This window comes from Rhinatrema bivittatum, chromosome 11 (assembly GCF_901001135.1).
Source record: "Rhinatrema bivittatum chromosome 11, aRhiBiv1.1, whole genome shotgun sequence".
Classification (NCBI taxonomy): Eukaryota; Metazoa; Chordata; class Amphibia; order Gymnophiona; family Rhinatrematidae; genus Rhinatrema; species Rhinatrema bivittatum.
Genome location: NC_042625.1, coordinates 70,184,990 through 70,205,916, shown reverse-complemented (window position 1 = coordinate 70,205,916; position 20,927 = coordinate 70,184,990). Strand labels below are relative to the sequence as shown.

Below are 20,927 nucleotides of genomic sequence, written 5' to 3'. Positions count from 1 at the left end.
GCCCTTTAAAAAAAAAAAAAAAAGACAGGGTTGAGAGTTTTTTGGGTTTTTTTTTTCCTGAGGAAGGTTTTGGTCTGTGACTCTCTCCCAACCCCTTCCTCTTGCTGGTTTGAGTAAAGTTTTTAAAATAAAACAGAGAGAAAAAAAAAGAGCCAAAATCTGAGAGCAGCATTGTGCAGACTGAGAAAGCAGCAGCTGGACACTGCAGACCAGGGAGGACTTGCTGGTGAGTCTTTGGCGTAGCAACCTTAGTTGTCTCTGGGGTATGGGGATGGGCACTGGTAGTCTCAGCCACTAGACAAGGATGGACAAGCCTGACTGCGAGGGTCACTGCAGGGCCTATGGGATGCACTGCATGGAGGCGGAGAAAGGGCCGCTGTGTTTGGTCTGCATTTGCACAGGGGGAGGTCTCAGGAGCATACTCTGAGACTGATTTAACACCACAAGATTATCCTTCCCTGGAGGTGTGGCAGTTACTGGCAGTGTCAGGAGGAACTAATGTGCCCATCAACCCCATGTTTAGTTGAGCCCATAGGCCATCTTGGATGAGGTTCCCATGCGAACAGGCCTCTTTGCAGTGAACTCCTCAGAGGCAGGTGGGGGTGCTGAGTTGCCCCCTACTTTAGTTCCAGTGGTTTTGCCTGCGGTTCCATCAATGGCTTCATTGTTGGGAATCTGAGAGAATTCTTTCCTGGAGTACTTCTGGTTCCTGCATCAAGCCTTCTGTGCCTTCAAGAAACCCAGGGGAAAAGGTCCTGAAGTTTTTCCTCCCGTGTCCCACCGAAGATACGGAGGGTGATTGAGGTTCTGGATCCCTCATGGGAGGACCATGGGGATGCAGAGAGTTCAGCCTCACTGGAGGAGGCTGAGGTGCCCCCGGGTCGATTATGACTGTCATTCTCTTCCACAGGGATGGGGGCTTGATTGAGCAGGTGCTCACTTGTCCTGGCTTGGAAGAGTTTAAGTTCCAGGAGATACCAGTATGGGATCCTGTCATTAAAGGAAAGCAGATGTTCACCAGAGCTTTTCCCTTGCTTTCTGAGGTGGAAGGAAATGATGCTTGCTGAATGGGAATCCCCGGAGAACATAAGAAATTGCCATGCTGGGTCAGACCAAGGGTCCATCAAGCCCAGCATCCTGTTTCCAACAGAGGCCAAACCAGGCCACAAGAACCTGGCAATTACCCAAACACTAAGAAGATCCCATGCTACTGATGCAATTAATAGCAGTGGCAAATCCCTAAGTAAACTTGATTAATAGCAATTAATGGACTTCTCCTCCAAGAACTTATCCAAACCTTTTTTGAACCCAGCTACACTAACTGCACTAACCACATCCTCTGGCAACAAATTCCAGAGCTTTATTGTGCGTTGAGTGAAAAAGAATTTTCTCTGATTAGTCTTAAATGTGCTACTTGCTAACTTCATGGAATGCCCCCTAGTCCTTCTATTATTCAAAAGTGTAAATAACCAATTCATTTCTACCTGTTCTAGACCTCTCATGATCTTAAAGACCTCTATCATATCCCCCCTCAGCCATCTTTTCTCCAAGCTAAACAGCCCTAACCTCTTCAGCCTTTCCTCATAGGGGAGCTGTTCCATCCCCTTTATCATTTTGGTTGCCCCTCTTTCTACCTTCTCGATCGCAACTATATCTTTTTTTGAGATGTGGCAACCAGAATTGTACACAGAATTCAAGGTGCAGTCTCACCATGGAGTGATAGAGGCATTATGACATTTTCTGTTTTATTAACCATTCCCTTCCTAATAATTCCTAACATTGTTTGCTTTTTTGACTGCTGTAGCACACTGAGCCGACGAGCTGGCATTATTGGGAGTGAAATGGCTGTAGAAAAATTGTATCTCCTCCCACCAGCTACACTGCAGAGGTTTTTCTAAACTCAAACAGTGGATGTGCTATTGAAGAATTTGTTCACCACCTTGGCGATAGGTGTCCAGGTTTCCTTTTGTGCTGCCCTGATGGTGCGTGCACGTCTTCACTGGATACAGCAGTCTCTGTGAGGATGGAGTCTGCCACCGCCTTTTTAGCCAATTCACTGTTTGATTTGCTCTGCAGCTCTTCTCGGTCAGTGGCCCTCTCAGTCGCTGTTCGGTGGCTGTGTTTGAGCAGCAGATTTATGGTCCCAAAAAAAAAACTGGGCAAGCTTCCTTTTAAGGGAAAGTTGCTGTTTGTTGAGGATCTGGATCAGCTGGTAAAAAAAAAAAAAAAACCTGGGAGATCCCAAGCCCAGTGGCTCTTGGAGGATAAAGATTGGTCCTTCTATAGGCCTGGCAGAGGTTGGGGACAGTTTTGGGATTCCAGGCATTACAGACCAGGGAGGCAGACTTTTGGTTCCTCTGACCACAATTTCCATATGTCCAGAGGCAGGGGTCCGTCCTTTCATGGCTTCAGAAAGCTAAGCTCCGATGCCAGCACCTCTGCTTCATGAAGTTCAGAGGGTCCACTCGCTTCTAACCCGAGAAGGTGGTGGTTGTTTAAAGGGGTTCTACATTACTTCAGACCAGTGGGTATTAGAAATCATCCACCCTGGATCTGCAGCAGCCATTTCACGTTGTATTCCTGGTCTCCCCTTGTTCCTCTCCCGCCAAGCAGTGGGTGGACTGTGAAACTCTGAAGCTACAGCTTTTGCAGGCTGTGGTCTCTGTTCCACCCTCTGAGCAGGGACAAGGCCAATACTCCATCTACTTTGTGGTCTTTTTGCCTAATGCTGGATCTAAAAGAGGGTGAACTGCAATCTGCGGATGACCCATTTTCGTATGGAAACGCTGCATTCCATTCTTGCTGCAGTACGGCGGGGCTGGGGGGGGGGGGATCTGTGCTTGGCCGAGGCCTACCTGCAGATTCCAATATGACTGCAGGATCAGTACCTGCGTTTGTGTGCTGCGGGACCATTTTCAGTTCTGTGACTGCCTTTTTTTGGGCTGGCAACCATGCTTTGCTTATTTACCATGGTGGTGGCGGCTGCAGCTCTCAGACTTGAAGGCATTATGATCCACCTGTATCTGGACAACTGGTTGATCTGAGTAAAGTCTCATCAGGAGGTGCTTCATGTATCTAGTCAGATGGTCCACATCTTAGAAGGCTTGGGCTGGGTGGTCAATTTTTGCAAAAAGCAAACTTCAGCCCACACAGTCTCTGGAATACTTAAGGGTGTGCTTCGATATGCATAGTGACCAAGTGCTCCTTATGAATGAAAGGGTGACCAACGAGATACTGCAGGTTTGGAGACTACCGTGCATTCCTTTTCCCACTGCTTGGAATTATTTGCAAGTCCTGGGATTGATGATGATTCTGGATTTGGGCCCTTGAGCCAAATCTCATGGTGCCTCATTCTTGTCCTGCTGGTCTCTACAGATCTAGGAGTATGGGATATGGCTTTGCTTGAGGCCATCCATTCATGACTTGCTTCGCTGGTGGCTGAGTCTTCCACATCGGCTGAGGCGGAGTCAGTCTTGTCGTGCTAATCTGGATTCTGGTAACAGCTTTGAAGCTCTTCAGTGGGGGGGGGACTCATTCCTAGAATCGGGTGTTGCAGGGATGCTGGAGGCCTCGTGGTCCATCAGTTGGTTGGAGACTAGGGCCATCTGCTTTGCTCTGCTGTATTTCCTCCCCTAGTTTCAGGGGAAATTGGTTCAAGTCCTCAGACAATGTGACGGCAGTGGCTTATGTGAATTGACAGGGCCAAAGCCGGGGGCTGTGGGCAGAGAAACCCCTCCAAGTGCTAGCAGCAGGTCACATTACTTTGCAAGAGCATGTGCAGGTGGACTTTCTCAGCAGCACCCTTTGGGATCCTGGGGAATGGAAGCAGAGTTTAGAGGCCTTTCAGCTTACCGCAGACAGTGGGGCCACCCACATTAATTTATTGGCAACTCACTGGACCGTGAACGATTCTTCAGTTGGCAATGAGAGCTGGATCCATGGCGATCGATGCACTAAGTGCAACCTTGGCCCACAGGGGAGCTTCTTTACATCTTTCCCCTGTGGGCCCTCATAGGAAGAGTGCCGCAGAGCATAGAAATGTAGTGCAATCAGGTCATCCTTATTGCTCCAGATTGGCCATGCAGACCTGATGCGTCTTCAGGTGGACCATCCCTTGCATCTGCCAGTATCAGTGAGGCTGCTGCCTTGGGTGGTCATGGATGATCTGAGTCTATTTTGTCTTACAGCTTGGCTCTGGTGGTAATGATTGTGGAGAAAGGGATATTCTTCGTTGGAGATCCCTATCCTTTCTGAAAGTATGTAAACCTTCTAGCTTGATGGCTTATATCTGTGTTTGGTGTTTTGTTTGAGGTCTTGGTGATTAGGATAGAATCTCCTTGGTGGGTGACAGGCTAAGTTGCAAGGAACTATCTTCAAGGAAGGCTGGAGAAGGGGCTTGCCTTGAATTCCCTGAAGGTTCGGGTGGCAGCTATTTCTTATTATCAAGGAAGGCTAGGTGGTTCACCTGGATGTTTCTCGGTTTTTTAGGGAAGTTGAGGCCACATTTTCGGCTGATTGTACTTCCCTGGGATCTTAACTTGGTGTTGCAGGTCCTCACAGGTCCCTCTTTCAAACCCTTGAGGCAAGTGACCTCAAAAGATCTTTCCTTGAAAACAACCTTCGTGCTCGCTATCTCCTCTGCTAGGTGAATTTTAGAACCTTAGCCTTTGTCCTGTTAGGACCCTTTCTGTGGATGTGGTCACTTTCCAACCGGTGCTGTGTTTTCTCCTGAAGCTTAATTCTGTTTTCCATATAAATCACTGTTTCTCTCCCAGCCTTTTCCTGAGAGTAATGTGGACTTGAATATCAGTCCTTTAGAGCTTTGGCTATGCAGTGATAGCTATTGAGGTATTTAGAGGTGACACATACCTTTGGCAAGTCGACTAGGTTATTTTATTCTAGTGGGGGCTCTGCCTACAGTGGAAGTGGCCTCCAAAGCAGCTCTAGCTTCCTATATAAATGAGACTTGTCTCTGCTTATGTTCTGAATGCGAAAAGGCCCCCAGCCTCCGTGTAAGTGCATTCGCTAAGGAAACGGGCTTGTGCCCTGGTGCAGGTGCTATTGCCTGCAGCCAGTTGTGTTGTCGTTACCTACTTTTTATGAAGCCTTACCTGTTGGCTGTTTGAGCCAGGGCTGATGTGGCCTATAATGTTGGGGCTCTCAGGGCCGTCCTCACTTCTGCCTGCTTGAATAAGTAGGGTTGTAGTACTTTCCACCTGTATGGGACTGGACCGGTGTAGCAGGACAAGCTGGCAGGAGAAACTTTCTTACCTCTTAATTTCCTTTCCATTAGTCCTGCACTCCCTGTCCAGGGTGCTCCCGTGAAGTGGACCTGACCTAGAGCAGAGGCTATGTCCTTTCTCTGACTGTTGCCTAGCTTTACCAAGCTGTTTCTCTTCCTTTTCCTGCCCAGGAAGTTGTCTGCTAAGGCTTATGGAGCTGCCCCCCTTTTTTTTTTTTAAAGCGCAAATGGAAAGAATAACTTTCTTTTAGGGTCCGAGCCCATGATTTGACTGAAGTATATGAGGGCTGCTGCAACCTAGCACAAGTGTAAGCTAGTGCTGATGCTGTTAGGTGTGAGGAAAATGGGATTGCCTGCCTCTGTGGGCTCATAAGGGGGAAACACGGGTGGAAGGGAAATAGAACCAAATGGTTACTAAGAGCAACCTAAGCATGAGAAAAAAAACATGTAAAAAAAAGTGCGAAACTTGCTGCGCAGACTAGATGGGCCATTTGGTTTTCTTCTGCTGTCATTTCTATGTTTCTATGATTGGCTGCCGGGGCTATTAACAGGTATGGGTATGGGAAGTTCCCCTTCAGCTTGGGTGAGAGGGGTAAGGATAGTGATTCTGGTCCGGATCTCTTTGTTCCATCTGCAGTCTGACCTTGGATGCCCCTTAATTTGTGTCAGGTAGGCCGCCTTCTCTGCTTTGAGGTATGTAATCTTAGTTAAAACACCATCCAGGCCTTGAAGGAGCTATCTGACACGCATTCGGTGGCTCTGGAACCGCTACTGTACAGTCCATATAGCGCTGGCTCATGCACTGTGTGTGTGGAGTGGAGGGGGGAGGGGGGGGGTGTAGATATTTAGGTCTGCAGCAAGCCCCTGCCAAAGGTCCCTGAAGGCACAATGGATCCCAGCTGTACAGAAGTGGCCTACGGCTGCAAAAGCTTTTGCTAGGACTAAGGCACCAGCACGCCAAGGTCGCATAGGTATTTTTCCGCCAGCGCACCGGCTAATCCTTTTATACTTAGGAGGGAGAAAGCCGCTGTTTTCCCCTCAACTGTTTATTTCTCTATCCCTTCTCCAAGCCGTGTCAACCATCTCTCCACCTTCTCTGCTCTTTGCAAGCCCCACAACCTTTTCCCCAGAAAATAGTTTTTGAGAAGACTAACGACTGCCAGCGTAGCTGGAGTTTAAAACAGTCACCATGGTGAGGTCATCCGTCTTTTCTATACATGACTCATTGAGGTCACCCGTGTCGTGTAACAATAACCACCCTGCTGCAGCGCATTCAGTGTCCCGTACCTCCCTCTCTGCTGCGGCACCAGCCAATCTGCTGTCTTGGTGAGAGCACCTCTTATTCTAGGCAGAGATGAAGGCAATGGGGGAGTAGCTTAGTTCTGCAGCATATAAACCTACCTTTTTCTTAGCGCCCCCCCCCCCCCCTCACTTCCCATATAGTTTTAAAATATGTGCAATTTTTTTTTAATTATAGGTTTGCACCTTATGTTATGAATGCATTCCTCACGATTGCTTCATTGAGATAGGCAGCTGCTAGAACTGACCTCTCTGTGTTTATAAACGCTGGAAAAGTGACTAACGTGAAGGAACTGCACGTAAACTAGAGTTAATCCTGTTCCTTTTTTTTAAATAAAACAGTGTACATAGCACTGTACAAGAAAAAAGAATGGTTAAGGGTTTACACATTAATTTCCACCTTGCCGGAGGAATGAGCCTCAGCAGTCCCAGCAACGTTCATGTTTAAATGCCTGTGAGCTTCATAAAGAGGTTGCCGTCCCTGCGCTACTCCAAACCCAACCCCCCCTCCCTCTGCAAACCATTCCTTCACGCCAGTAAAGCGGCGAGCCGGGCCGCTAGGACACGTACGGCTGCGCTGCCAGCGGCAGGGGAGTATTAGGTTGCCTGCCATCAGCCGAGGGAGGGGTGTGGGCTCTTCCCTGCCCTGTAGGGCGTGGCCTGCGCTGCGACGGTGCCAGACAGGTGCACGGCTTGTTTGGAATGTGAATGGACCAGTCTGGCTTCCCTTTGCTGGAGCCAGCCAGGAGGGGAGGGGTGCAGCAGGCAGAAGAGCAAAGCCAAGGATTTCCCTGCAGTCTAAGGGGTCTCTTTCTAAGTTGTTTAAGGAGTACCGCTCCCTTTCTTTTAAGATTTGAGTTGCCTTCTTCCCCTCCTTCTGAAAAAGCTCCTTTCTTTTAGGGTGCATTTTTTTTTTTTTTTTTATCATCGCTGTTTAGCAGTGTTTTTATCTTCTGTGTTGTGGGTTCTTCATTACTCTCTTGTTTTAGGAGGGAGGAGTTTCCACCACCTCTTCAATTTTTAGACATGGGCCCCTGTATATTTCTGAGTTTTGGGGGTGCCTCATTTCTTTTGTGGTGCTGTTAAGAACATACTGGGTCAGACCAAGGGTCCATCAAGCCCTGCATCCTGTTTCCAACAGTGTCTGAACCGGGTTGCAAGTACCCACACACTAAGTAGATCCCATGCTACTGCTGCCAGTAATAGCAGTGACTATTCCCTAAGTCAACTTGATTAATAACAGTTAATGGACTTCTCCTCCAATAACTTATCCAAACCTTATTTTTAAACCCAGCTAAACTAATTGCACTAACCACATCCTCTGGCAACAAATTCCAGAACTTAATTGTGCATTGAGTGAAAAATAATTTTCTCTGATTAGGTTTAAATGTGCTACATGCTAACTTCATAGAGTGCCCCTTAGTCCTTGTATTATCCGAAAGAGTAAATAACTGATTCACATTTACCCATTCTTGACCTCATGATTTTAAAGACTTCTATCATATCCCCCCTCAGCTGTCTCTTCTCTAAGTTGAACAGCCCTAACCTCTTTAGCCTTTTCTAATAGGGGAGCTATTTTTCTCTGTGTGCTTGTGAGGGGGTGGGGTGATGCCTCTCTCTTAACCCCCCTCCTTATTTGAAGTGGAGGCCCTGTGATGCTTTCCATTTGTTATTGGTTAAGGTACAACAGTCACTGAAAAATTCTGATAGTAAAGAGGAGAGAGAAGACATCTTGCCATAAGAAAGTCAGAGGAGGAGGTTGGTTTCAAATTCTGCAGCCCAGTCTAGACAGCATCGATTGCTACAGGCTGGGTGCTGAGGGACTGAATACTCTTCAGCAGCTTCTTCAATGCTGCAGGATCCTTATTCTCCTCTGCAAGGTCCCTTGTAATATTTAATGCTTCAAGCCTGTACTCTTTGTTTTCCCACATCCTTTCCTGGGTTCAGGCTATTTTTACATAATAAATTATTTCATTTCATTATATTTATTTATTTAAAAGTTTTCATATATTGCCTTCTCCAATAGGTTGATTATAGCAGTTTACAACATTACATACACAAAATACAATCAAGTTAAAACAAATATTACAAAATGTAAAAATTATACAGTAAAATAATACAAGTTAAATTAAAATAGCTTTCTGGATAAAATTGCCCAAACTGATGTACAAACATAGATATATAATAAACATAAAACAAAACATATCCACAATAAAATACAATAGTAAAATAAAAATAAACAGCAAAAAAACAAGTAAAACTAAAGCATAACAGAAATTATAAAAGATAATTACCATTACAACTTGCCCTACAAAGGTCTAAATAGCTTGGACCCTGTTCCACCACCATCCTTCTCAATTACTCTTAGAGGACATTAACCATGTTTTAAGCCCTTCTCTAAATCCCAAACGATTGACTTCTCTTAGTGAAGATGGTAAAGAATTACATAACCGAGACAAGGCAGCTGAGAAGGCTCTATTTTGGAGCCACATTACTAAAGACTTTCCTGCTAGAAGCTGCAATGTAGATTTCTGATGAGATCTAACGGCCCTCCTACTCTCATACTAGCCTATCCTACCTGTTAGATGGGGGGGGGGGGGGGGGGGGGGGGTGCAATTACCTCTCAGAATTTCTAACACAAAACCAAGCATGTAAACTGGCAATGTAAAGAAACTGGAAGTCAGTGTAACTGTAATAGCAATGGTGCTGCAGGAGTTCAAGGGCTGCCAGTTAATGAACTCCTGCAGCCAGTCTAGTCTGCCTAATTGTGGTTCTTGCACTTTGGGTAGATAAGCCTATAAATTCTCATATTCAACCCAATACTTCATCCCCATGTCTTTTACCTGAACCTTCAACTCCTTGTCTGCCACTGCTCTCCATATCATTCCGAAGCATGCCCAGAGAACTGGTCTTCACCACGTCCATTGGTAAATCACTTTCAGGCTTTGTCATACTTCTCTATGATTCTTACAAGATTAACGCTAAATCCAACCCCCAGGTCCCCTTTCATGTCTTAATACCAAGTTTCCAACAATTCACATAGCTACCAAAAATAGTGAAACTATTGTCCAAAACATTTGTCTTCCCCCGTGCGTGTTGTGGTTTGGATTTTAACAATGATCATGCTATACAGGTTACCCCAGTACCATTCTTGGAGTCGTGATGCAGTCTTGCCTGTGCTATGAATCATAATTACTGCTCCAGGCAGGTTACTCCATTGCCCCTTGCAGTCATGCTACCGTTGTTGGCATTGTAACTGTGAATCCATGCATACTGCCTCCCATGGCCTGTGGTGCCACTAGGAATCAACATATCTGCTAGTTATGCCTCTCCCCAGGCACCCTGGCATCCCTCTGGCTCTTACCATACCTGTTTTGCTATTTTGAGATTATCAGACACGCTCACCCCATAATATTTTTGCCCCTTTTCTCTCTCGTCTAATGATCTTTTTCCACATTCCAAGGCACGTTGGAACTGTGCTTGTCTTCCTGGCTGAGCTGAAGGGTTAATGTGTATACAGGTGCATGAAGGAAGGGCTAATGGTTACCTAAGAAGGTGAGGGATCTGTTCATGCACTCCATGTTGTCTTCTGGGTCCTAAACTACCTATCATGCGTTTTAGGATATAAACAGCTGTTTGCTTATGAGAGAGAGAGAGAGTGTGTGTGTGTGTATATATATCAGTTGTACTTAGAGTATGCAATATCACTAAAGTCCATTTTACATGATTCTGCTTTTTGTTTTAGCTCTCAGAAGCTATACTTGGGTAGAAAAGCTTTTAAATGGAGTGAAGGAGTGGCCTAGCAGTTAGAGCAGCAGTGCTCAAAGGAGAGAAACCCAGGTTCAAATCCCTCTGCCGTTCCTTGTGACCTTGGGCAAGTTACTTTGCTCTCCATTGCCTCAGGTACATGTTCTGTAGGGACAGAGAAATATATACAGTCCCTGAATGTAATCCACTTTGAAGGGCCTGAAAGCAGAAAATAAATAAATGTTCCCACTATACATTTGGGGACTGCATGCCATGGTCAACAGAACCCTATGCAGCTACCCTCCCAATAAATTGAAAAGGGAAGCAGTGTTACCTATAAAGCAAAAAAAAAAAAGTTTGAGCCTTGCTTTAAGGGTCTCAGATAATTTGATCATTTTCTGATGCTTTATTCCACAAAATAAACATTTAAGATCGTAAGAACGGGGCCAAGAGAACAGCTAGTGCTGTTTGCAGTGCTGTTAAGCTCACATAATGTGCACTGCTAAGAGGTGGAGGAGTAGATGAGGATGTCAGGCAGTAACTGATATGGAAGAGATGGAAAAGAAGACAGGCACTACCCTCTGACATGGCCTTGCTAACAGAAGTGTTGTACATGCATGAAGAAACAGAAACTCAACTACCAAGAGGTGACCAGGAAAAATGGGGCTGAGAAGTAGGAGCAGTATTCTTGGGTAGCACCAATTTGACTAAAAAGAACTCCTGAGTGCACTTGCAGACCGATACTGTTAGCCTGCATTTGGCTGTGCATTTTTGACGTGCTATTTTTACCCCTTATACAGTAAGGGGTAATAGCACGTCGAAAACGTGCAGCCCCCCTGAAACTAATAGCACCCACCAACATGCAAATGCATGTTGATGGGCCTATTAGTTATTCCCACACAATTCAGAAAGTAAAATGTGCAGCCAAGCCGCACATTTTACTCTCAGAAATTAACTCCTGCCAAAGGCTGGGGTTAATTTCGGCCAGCACCGGGTAAGTGTACAGAAAAGCAGAAAAAACTGCTTTTCTGTACACCTTCTGACTTAATATCATAGTGATATTAAGTCAGAGGCCTCAAAAATAAAAAAAAAATAAATCTACCAGTGGAAGAGGGATGCTCAGTTATGCCGGCATCCGTTTTCTGAACCCATGGCTGTCAGCGGGTTTGAGAACTGACGCCGGTAAAATTGAACGTCGGCTGTCAAACCCACTGACAGCTGCCGCCTCCTTTTACCGCAGGCCCTCATTTGCATTTTTCGTTTTTCTGAATCACGCACCCAGGAGAGTGGCTTGGGCATGCGCCGGGAGAGCGGGTGCTCGCCGGCTCTCCCGCGTGTTTTTCTGTATCGGCCTGTTTGCTAGATTGCCTGAATATATCTTACGGCCTATGTGCACCAGGAGGAGGATTTCTGCAATGCAAGTACTGAGACAAGCATTAGTCGTAAATGTGAGATTGAAATTGCACCCAGCATCTAATCAGGTTCATTCCTGTCATGACATGTGCATTTCACATCCAGCTACAGACAATGACCGCCCCCACCCCTGCCTGCAGAAATGCTATGACAATGTAGGATTTAGTGCTACTTACCAAATTCAAGGTCATCAAGAAAGCAAATTCCGGTTTTCTAACTCACGCCCCCAATGGAGCATAGGCCTTTTGCTTCTGCCATGGGGAATGAGGTGTTGGGAAAATAAGGACTAACTCCTATGCATTTCATAACAGAGTTTGACAGGCAATTCTGCAAACTCCTAAGCCAGCTCTATGACCTCATCAAGGTGAGGGTATTACCTATAATGCCCTAGGAAGGGGGCTGGAGAATGGTAGCAGCTGCCTAAGTTGGTTTCAGGAGATGTGGGAAATGGAGCCAAAATAAAGCAGCAAACATTATTCTGTGAGATATTGCATAGACATGCCACCTCCATCTCTTCTATGTGCAGAATCTCTGATCCAAGGAGGACATATGATACATACACACATGATTTAGCAACCATATGGCTCCAGGAAAACCATGGAATCTTTATAGGCTGCGGTACCGTTTATTGAACCAATAAAAAAAAAAAAAAGAAAAAAAGAAAAAAGTTGTTAGATGAGCTTTCCGCACCTCACAAGTTCCTTCTCCAGACATTGTAGGGCCAGGCTTATGTGCTCCTAAAAGCTCCTACCATCTCTTATTTCTTGGTCTTTGGAAGGGTATTTGTGTACATCACTCCAAGTAGAGTCAGCCTGGTGCCTATCCACTGCCATGCCGAGGACCAGATCCCAGGCCAGGCTTCTGCTCCACAGACTGGCGGACTAGGGGTTGCTGAAAGTGGAGGGATTCTCAGTAATTGTGCAATGGGGAATCCCTAGTGTGTGGGCCCCTTCCAGTCAAGGACTGGGTTAAGTGAATGGAGCAAAAGATCAAAACAGAGGGGAATCCTGATGTTTGGAGTGGGGTGGAGGTAGTTGTTACTGGTGTCCCTTCGTGATTAGTGTTGGATTCCTCTAGTGTTGGGGGTGCAATAGGCAGCAGTGCCTCCCTAGCATTAGCAAATACCCAGATGTTTAGCATGCAGCTAGTAGCACTAGGTGGTTCTGTGGCTGCAAAAGTGTTGTGCCCACCAACTGTTGGGGTGCAGTAGTTAACAGCCGCATAGTAGTGAAAAGCCCTCCCCCAACAGTTTTTGGGGGCATATCTAGAATTGTTCCCTTGTGGTTGAGGTGCTGTTATACTGGACTTTTCTAGGGTTGGGGCACATTAGATAATGACACTCCATATTTGGGGTATGGTATTGTTGACCTGCCAAAAGGCTGAGATTGAAGTAGTTAGCGGTCGCATTGATGGTGGGGTACAATAATGCTATCCCCATAGTATTGAGGGGTGTAGTAGTCAGCAGTGCTTTATGGTGGTTGGAAGTGCAGAAGTTTTGGATACCCTGTAGTGTTGTGGTGCAGTAGAGATGGACTCCCCTAGTTTTGCCCTACCCCCTTAAGTCGAGGTGAAGTAGTTGTCATCAAGTGGTTAGGGGTGCATTAGTGTTTGAGCCATTCTACTGCTGGAACGCAGAAATTAGTGGTGCCCCTGAATAATTTGGAATGCAGTGATTATGGTCCCCACCTACTTTTGAGGTGCAGTAAGTGGCACCTCCTTGGGGTACAGTAGTACTGGAGTGAAGTAAATTGGGAGTGCAGTAATTTTGGTCCCTTCTCATGTTGGGGTATGTGTGTGTGCAGTAGTTAGCAATGCTTCCTGGTGGTTGAGGGTGCACTGGTTTGGGGTTCCCCCTTGTATTCGGTTCCTCCCTAGTGTTGGGGTGCAGTTATCGGTGCCCTCTGATGGTAAGTCATACGGTAGTGTTTAGTTCCCCCTAGTGATGGGGGGCAGTGGTTAGCAGTGCCCCCTGGTGGTAGGGGATGTAGTAGTGTGGGGTTTCCCCTCTTTTGTTGTGATACCCCTTAGTGGTTGGGGATGTTGTAAAGTTTGGTTCCTCATAATGTTGGTGTGCAGTAGTTAGCTGTGTCCCCTGCTGTTTGGGGATGTGGTAGTGTTTGGTTCCCCCCAAAGTTTTGGGGATGCAGTAGTTAACGATGTCCCTGGTGGCTGGGAGAGCAGTGGTTTTGGGTCCGTCCCCTGATGGTTGGGAAGCAGTAGTGTTGGGCCCCCTAATGCTGAGGAAATGCAGTAGTTCTTGGGGGTTGGGATGCAGTAGTGCTGGGTCCCCCTAGTGATGAGGAAGTTCAGTAGTTAACAGTACCCCCTTGGGCGTTGGGGTGCAGTAGTGAGAGCCCGGGCGGAGTTGCGGTGACGTCACGGGGCGGCGCGCGCTGCACTTCCTCCTGCTCGCGCCTCTGCCGGGACGCTGGGTGGAAAGAGAGAGACGGGAGGAGAGAGGGAAACCGGGAGCAGGGGCCAGTGCGGCCGGCCAGGTCGGGAGAGCGCCCGGGAGGAGCCCCGCAGAGCCCGCCCCGCTCACTTTTTCGCACTTTCCGGCCGCCTTTGTAAAGTTTGGCCGCGGTCTCCCGGAGCTCTATGTGAGGCCGGCGGGGCCTCGGCGCCATGAACCCGGCGGCGGCAGCAGCAGCGGCCCCCGGTGGCCCCCTGGAGCCCGGACCCGGACCCTGCCAGGGCGTCTCCTTCACCATCCAGATCGGGCTGAGCCGCGAGTTCGTGCTGCTGCCGCATAGCTCCGAGTTAGCCCATGTCAAGCAGCTGGCCTGCTCCATCGTGGACCAAAAGGTAACCCCCCCCCCCCCCCCGTGTATCATCTCCCACGCGCCCCGCCTCCCCCCCCCCCCTTATTGTATCCCCAGGCCCGCTCCTCTTCCTCTGCACCTCTCGTGTTGTTTGTACTGAAACTTTTTAAAGTTGTGCTACTCGGGGCTAATGCGACTGCCAGCCCCAGAAAGTAGGCTTGAGGGGATCCGACTCCCGTTTTGTTTTGTTTTGCTTTTTTTCTGGGAGGGAGATCTTACACCGATGTTGCGTGTTTTGGTTTTTATTTTTTCCGGGTGGGGGTCCTGGTTGGGAGAGGAGGACCGGGACTGGCTGGGTAAGGTTAGGAGTCAGATGAGAGGGAGCCGCCCGGGTGGGGAGCAGGCAGCGGGTTCAGCCCCGCACCGTACTGGTGAACAAGGGGGGGCGGCGGCGGGGGAGAGGCCCCGGCTCCGGCTCTGCCTAGGTGGGTTGGTGTCCGGGTCTTGCCCTCCCCATCTTCCGGGCTGAAGACGGGGAAGTTTCCTAGACCTGGCACATCTTCAGCCAGGGAGGGGCCGGGGCAGAGAGAGCGCCGAGAGTCTGCTCCTGAGTGGGAAGGAAATGCATCCCGGAGGCCCGAGGAGAAGCCCAACAGGTCGGAGGAAAACGAAAGTATAGGATGGAAGTGAAGCGCAGACGTAAGGAGGGAGTCCTCTCTCGGTGTGGCAGACGGCTCCCGGTGTGAGACAGAGCGGGACAGCTCTCTCCAGATGTGAGAGACCTCTCCTGGTGTGGGATGAGGGGGGTGAGAGAGGTACAAATAAGTAAGGAAACAAACTACAGTACTGAATTGTAACTGGCTCAGATCTTGAAAAGGTGCGTAATTAAATCTAGAATCTCAATCCCTCTTCTCTCTGGATATCAGAGGAGGCTCTAGCGGAGGGAGAGAGAGCTGCCTTTCGGTTTGGGATAGATGGGGTTCCCTGGTTTGAATGAAAGGGAAGGGGGGGGACAGAGGCGATGAGGAGTGGTGGGGAGTGAGCCCTTTCTCTGAGTAGTCTCTCCAAATAGGTTTGTCTTGCACATACTATGACAGGAATGAACCTCTCATAATCCAGGGCTTGCTAGGTACGATCTCCGTCTCTCAGATTTACTGCTTGTGCTTTTCTTAATGCTTGTATTGTACCAGAGAGCCTCCTGGAGCTAACACAGTAACACAACATAGTAATGACGGCAGAAAAAGACCAAATGATGCATCCAATCTACCCAGCATGTTTTTGGTAGTAAATGCGGCTTTGTGCAGATTACCCCCATGTTACTGTTAAGGGTTGTAACTGCCGCTCCATGCAGGTTACCCCCATGTTACTGTTAAGGGTTGTAACTGCCGCTCCATGCAGGTTACCCCCATGTTACTGTTAAGGGTTGTAACTGCCACTCCATGCAGGTTACCCCCATGTTACTGTTAAGGGTTGTAACTGCCACTCCATGCAGGTTACCCCCATGTTACTGTTAAGGGTTGTAACTGCCGCTCCATGCAGGTTACCCCCATGTTACTGTTAAGGGTTGTAACTGCCACTCCATGCAGGTTACCCCCATGTTACTGTTAAGGGTTGTAACTGCCACTCCATGCAGGTTACCCCCATGTTACTGTTAAGGGTTGTAACTGCCGCTCCATGCAGGTTACCCCCATGTTACTGTTAAGGGTTGTAACTGCCACTCCATGCAGGTTACCCCCATGTTTCTATTAAGGATAGTAACTTCCACTCTGGTACAGGTTACACCCAAGCCTTATGTTAAGGATAGTAATATTTACAATCAAAATCAAGCAAACCCATAACAGAATTACTGCTAGCAACATTTTTATGGGGTGAGCTGATTGAACTTGCTTTGTGTTTGGACTTGGCCATAGAAGCAGTCCTGTGCTTTTCCCCTAATGTTTTCATATCAGTACTCCATACCATAAAAGTCAGGGCCCAGTATTGACTGTTGTCTGAATCCAATTCTCCTTTTTTTGTCCCACCATCAAAGCGGAGAGCAATGTTGCATTTGCTTCAAAAGCATCAAGGCTAACTGGTTACGGTAATAATCTCCATTGCTTCTGTTAAGGGTAGTAACTGCTGCTCTGTGCAGGTTATCCCCATGTACCATTTCCAACCTCTAGCCTTTAGAGATTCACACTGTTTATTGCATGCTCTTTTGAATTCATTTACTGTTTTCATCCTCACCACCTCTTCGGGAAGGGCATTCCAGGCATCCACCACCCTCTCCATGAAAAAATATTTCCTTATGTTAGTTCTGAGTTGTCGTCCTTGGAGTTTTCATTTTGTTTACCCCTAGTTCTACAGTTTCCTTTCCGATGGAAAATGTTCGAAGTTCGTGCATCATTAAAAGCTTTCAGGTATCTGAAGATATGTATCATATCTCCTCTTTTCCAGGGTGTACATATTCAGATCCTTCAGCCTCTCCTCATAGGTCTTCCAATATAAACCCCATACTATTTTGATCACCCATCTCTGGACCGCCTCCATCCTGTCTCTATCTTTTTTGAGATACAGTCTCCAGAACTGAACACTACTCCAGGTGAGGCCTCACCAAGGATCAGTACAAGAGCATGATCACTTCCTTTTTCTTACTGGTTATTTCTCTCTCTATACAGCTCAGCAGTCTTCTGGCTTTCGCTATTGCCTTGTCATATTGCTTTGTTGCCTTCAGATCACCAGACACTATCACACAGCAAGGGCCCCTCTCCTAGTCCGTGCACATTAGCCATTCACCCCCATCATATTCAGCTCTTTTGGATTGCTGCTCCACAGATGCACGACTCTGCACTTCTTGGCATTGAATCCCAGTTGCCAAATCTTCGACCACTCTTCCAGCTTTCTTAAATCCCTCTCAATCTTTCTGCTCCGTCAGGCATGTCCACTCTGTTGCAGATCTTAGTATCATCCGCAAAAAGACAAACTTTACCTTCTATCCCTTCCGCAATGTCGCTTACAAAGATATTGAACAGAACCGGTTCCAAAACCGATCCCCGTGGCACTCCGCTTAACACCATTTGTTCTTCTATTACACGCTGTCTCCTGTCAACTAGATTGTAATCCACTTCACCACCTTGGCACCCAGTCCCAAGGTTCTCATTCACAAGTCACCTATGTGGGACCCTATCACAAAGTTTAAAATATACAAGGTGCACATGGAAGTTCTTTTCAATCAGGCCAGCGGTGCCCAATACAGTTGGAACAATGTCTGTATCTATCTGCCACATTTTCTTGGTCTCTGATTGCATCATTTAGTATTTAGGGATTCTCTTCCCTCTCTCCATTTGATCCACAGAAGAGGCTCTGAGGATAAGGAGAGGGGAGGAGAGAGCATCCTGATGTGGAAGGGAGGGGGAGCCCTCTCTCCTGTGTGTTTGGGATGAGAGGGAGATGGCCCACTCTTGATGCAGATTTGCCTAAGGTTAACCCAGAAGTCGTGATCAAACCATCTGTTTGTGATATTGGGGGGGGGACGACGACTCGTGCTATCAGAGCAGCTGGGCTTTCTCTTATTGTGATTGTATTAAAATAAGTTACAAGTGGCATTTTGTGTAATTGTCATATAATGAAGTGCAGTTCCTGTAACTTTCCTTTGTTTCTTGGGATTCCCTTCAAACCTGTGCCCCCTGTAGGATGATGGAGCCAGAAGGCTGGGAGCTTCGGGAGCGTTCTCTAGGGCAGGGGTCAAATCCAGGGCAGTTAATGACATTTCACATCCTCAGTGGGGGCATGGTCTGAAGATCTTTTAAGATTTACATCCTTCAAAGAAGAAGCTTGGCAGCTTCTGATCTTATTACTCCTCCTACCTTCACCATCCCCCACCACCCCAAATGCACACTTTTCTTGTCTGCTTTGGGAAAATGTCAAAACCTTCATCATTTGCGTTTTTGGGTATAATGGAAACCAGGGTTTAAACAAATCCCAAAGCAGAACCCATCGGTATGGGTTGGCAGTCATGTTATGGAACGTGCATCCAGCGAGAATTTACTCTTCCCTCCCCCATTTATAGATTTATATTCAGAGTTGTAAATCTCTTTGAGTTACAGCTTGCACTGTGGATGCGTATCCTTTAAAATACAGGATCAATTCATTCATTGATTAAATTAGCTGCCTTGTTTCAGGACTCCAGCCCATCCAGTCCAAAGAATCAGGCACCACCTACGATGTTGCTCCCAGGATAACACTCTGTACAGTGAATCCTCCCCCCCCCCCCCCCCCCCAACGTGGGTACCTGAGGCACAGGACCATTTTCTCCTCTAAGTGGCATTTCATCCCAGCTGGCTCTTCCCTGGGGCAAGCGGGACTGATGCCCACTTTTAAGCTCTTGGCTTGGGGGTAATCTGCATGGAGCAGCAGTTACTACCCTAAATAAAACTTGCTGGGCAGACTGGATGGTCCATTTTGGTCTTTATCTGCTATCATTTACTACGGAACAATGTCGGGTGACTTTACGTGGCTCATGCCATTTGTGAAGACATAACCAGTACGGACAAATGTGAATGATGACCTCTGGGACCTGGTGGCTCTCTGGGACTCATGGGAGCTGGCTGTGTGGAATTTAAAAACTAGCAAAAAGGCAAAAGGTGTGTTGCAAAATTTTCGCTGCTCCGGAGATTCACATAAACTTAAATGCAGAGATGTCTCTAGAATATGCTCAATGATTTAATCAGTGCGTGACAATTATTTAATTGTTTGCCGTGCTTTTTACAGTTTTTGTTCCCCTCGCTGTGGCTTCATCGGTAGGAACAATGCTGTAAAATAAAATAAATGTTGCAAAAAAACTTTTGCAACAAACTGGCGGATAAAATAGCAACAGACCAGAGTGGCTGCAATGGTGTGTATCCTTTTCATTTCGTTGTAGCCACTCTGGTCTGTTGCTATTTTATCCGCCAGTTTGTTGCAGAAGTTTTTTGCAACATTTATTTTATTTTACAGCATTGTTCCTCCCGATGAAGCCACAGCGAAACATGGTCCCATGTAAAAAGCACAGCAAGCAATTAAATAAGTCACTCACTGATTAAATCTTTGAGCATATTCTACAGACATCTCTGCATTTAAGTTTGTGATATGAATCCCCAGACCAGTGAAACCTTTGAAACACACCTTCTGCCTTTTTGCTAATTTAGTTGGTGTGATTTGCTCCTCTCCACTTCCTTCAGTGGAATTTAAAAACTAACCACTTGCATGTACAATTTTGAGTATGTGGTGCAAAGATATTTACATCCGCGCTTTTGAAACAAAGTGAAACGTACATAATATGTGGAGTGCAGCTTTTCTCCAAAAAAATGCATATGAACCCACATCAGTTTCTTGTATAGCTCACCTATACAATAATCATTTGAATTGCCGTGATAGAAGCAGCCAGGCTGGCAGCGAGTGAGGGCACTTGGGAGGGGGAGGGATGCATTTGCCCCACGTGCTCTGTCATTATGGTACTCTCTCCTGCAGATTGGTAACTTGTAACTAATTTGGATTCCTGGAGGAATTGCTGAGTGTATCATTAACGCCTCAGCTTTGCCTGTGGCTTGTCGGTGGTTATGTAAACATGAGCTTGAATATGTATGTGTGTATTGCGATCATTTCCACAGCATCAGCTGTGAGCACAGTAGTGGCCCTGAAAAAAAGTTACACAAGGTACACAGATGCAAAGGGATTCAGAGGCTGGCAGATGTGGTTTCGTACTGATGCTGTGTGGTTGTAGGGTACATGTGTATGGTATGGTCACATGCAGTGGTTTGCTGTAGTACGAAAACATGCCCCAAGTGTGACGCTTTGCCTCTCAGTGCACCATGGTGTGACCGGCTGGCTTTCTTACTGATGTCCTGGGGAAGGAGGTTTATTCCTCAGCCTTCTGGCTCCACATCAAGAACTGTACACCTGAACTAAATGGGTAGATCCCCCCCCCCCCCCTCCTTGCTGAGATAACAGGAGCCCCCACTCTGTTGGTCTATCCCGATCTAACCTGTCACAGTAAATCTGTGCCTGTGTGAACGTACACATATATCTTCATATTTGGGGAGGAGAGTACATGTGCTGTGTGTGCACGTGTGCAAGTTTGCCTTTGCTTGTTTACCTGTACTTGAGGATATATCTGTGCATCTATATAAGAGAGCCCTCTGTCTACTTCCTGTCTCCCTCCTTCAGTGATGTAACTAGGGGCAGGCGAGAGGGATAGCCTTCCAGGATGCAAAGTGTGCTGGGGCTGCAAGAAATGGCTGAAATACAAGTGTGAACCAGCAACAGATGAAAAACAGGAAGAGAGCTGCTCTTTTACCATCCTGAGTGAATGGGGAGAAAAGAGGCTGGGGATTAGGGGGGAGGGTGCAAATTCGATTGCCTTCCCCCAGGCGCTAAAATGCCTAGTTACTGCTCTGCCCTGGCATTTTGTCACAGTCCAGTGACCCATTGACATGCTGAGGCCGTTT

The 20,927-nt window shown here is 47.1% G+C and overlaps 1 protein-coding gene across 1 annotated transcript in view; it reads left to right on the top strand.

The window, feature by feature from the left end:
• The first annotated feature begins 14,054 nt into the window (after positions 1 to 14,054).
• The window catches only part of PRKD2 (protein kinase D2), a 37,276-nt gene continuing 30,403 nt past the window's right edge, over positions 14,055 to 20,927 (top strand). The window contains exon 1 of the mRNA XM_029619714.1: positions 14,055 to 14,506. Within this exon, the coding sequence (XP_029475574.1) occupies positions 14,327 to 14,506 (180 nt within the window). The 5' untranslated portion in view covers positions 14,055 to 14,326. The remainder of the gene's footprint in view (positions 14,507 to 20,927) is intronic.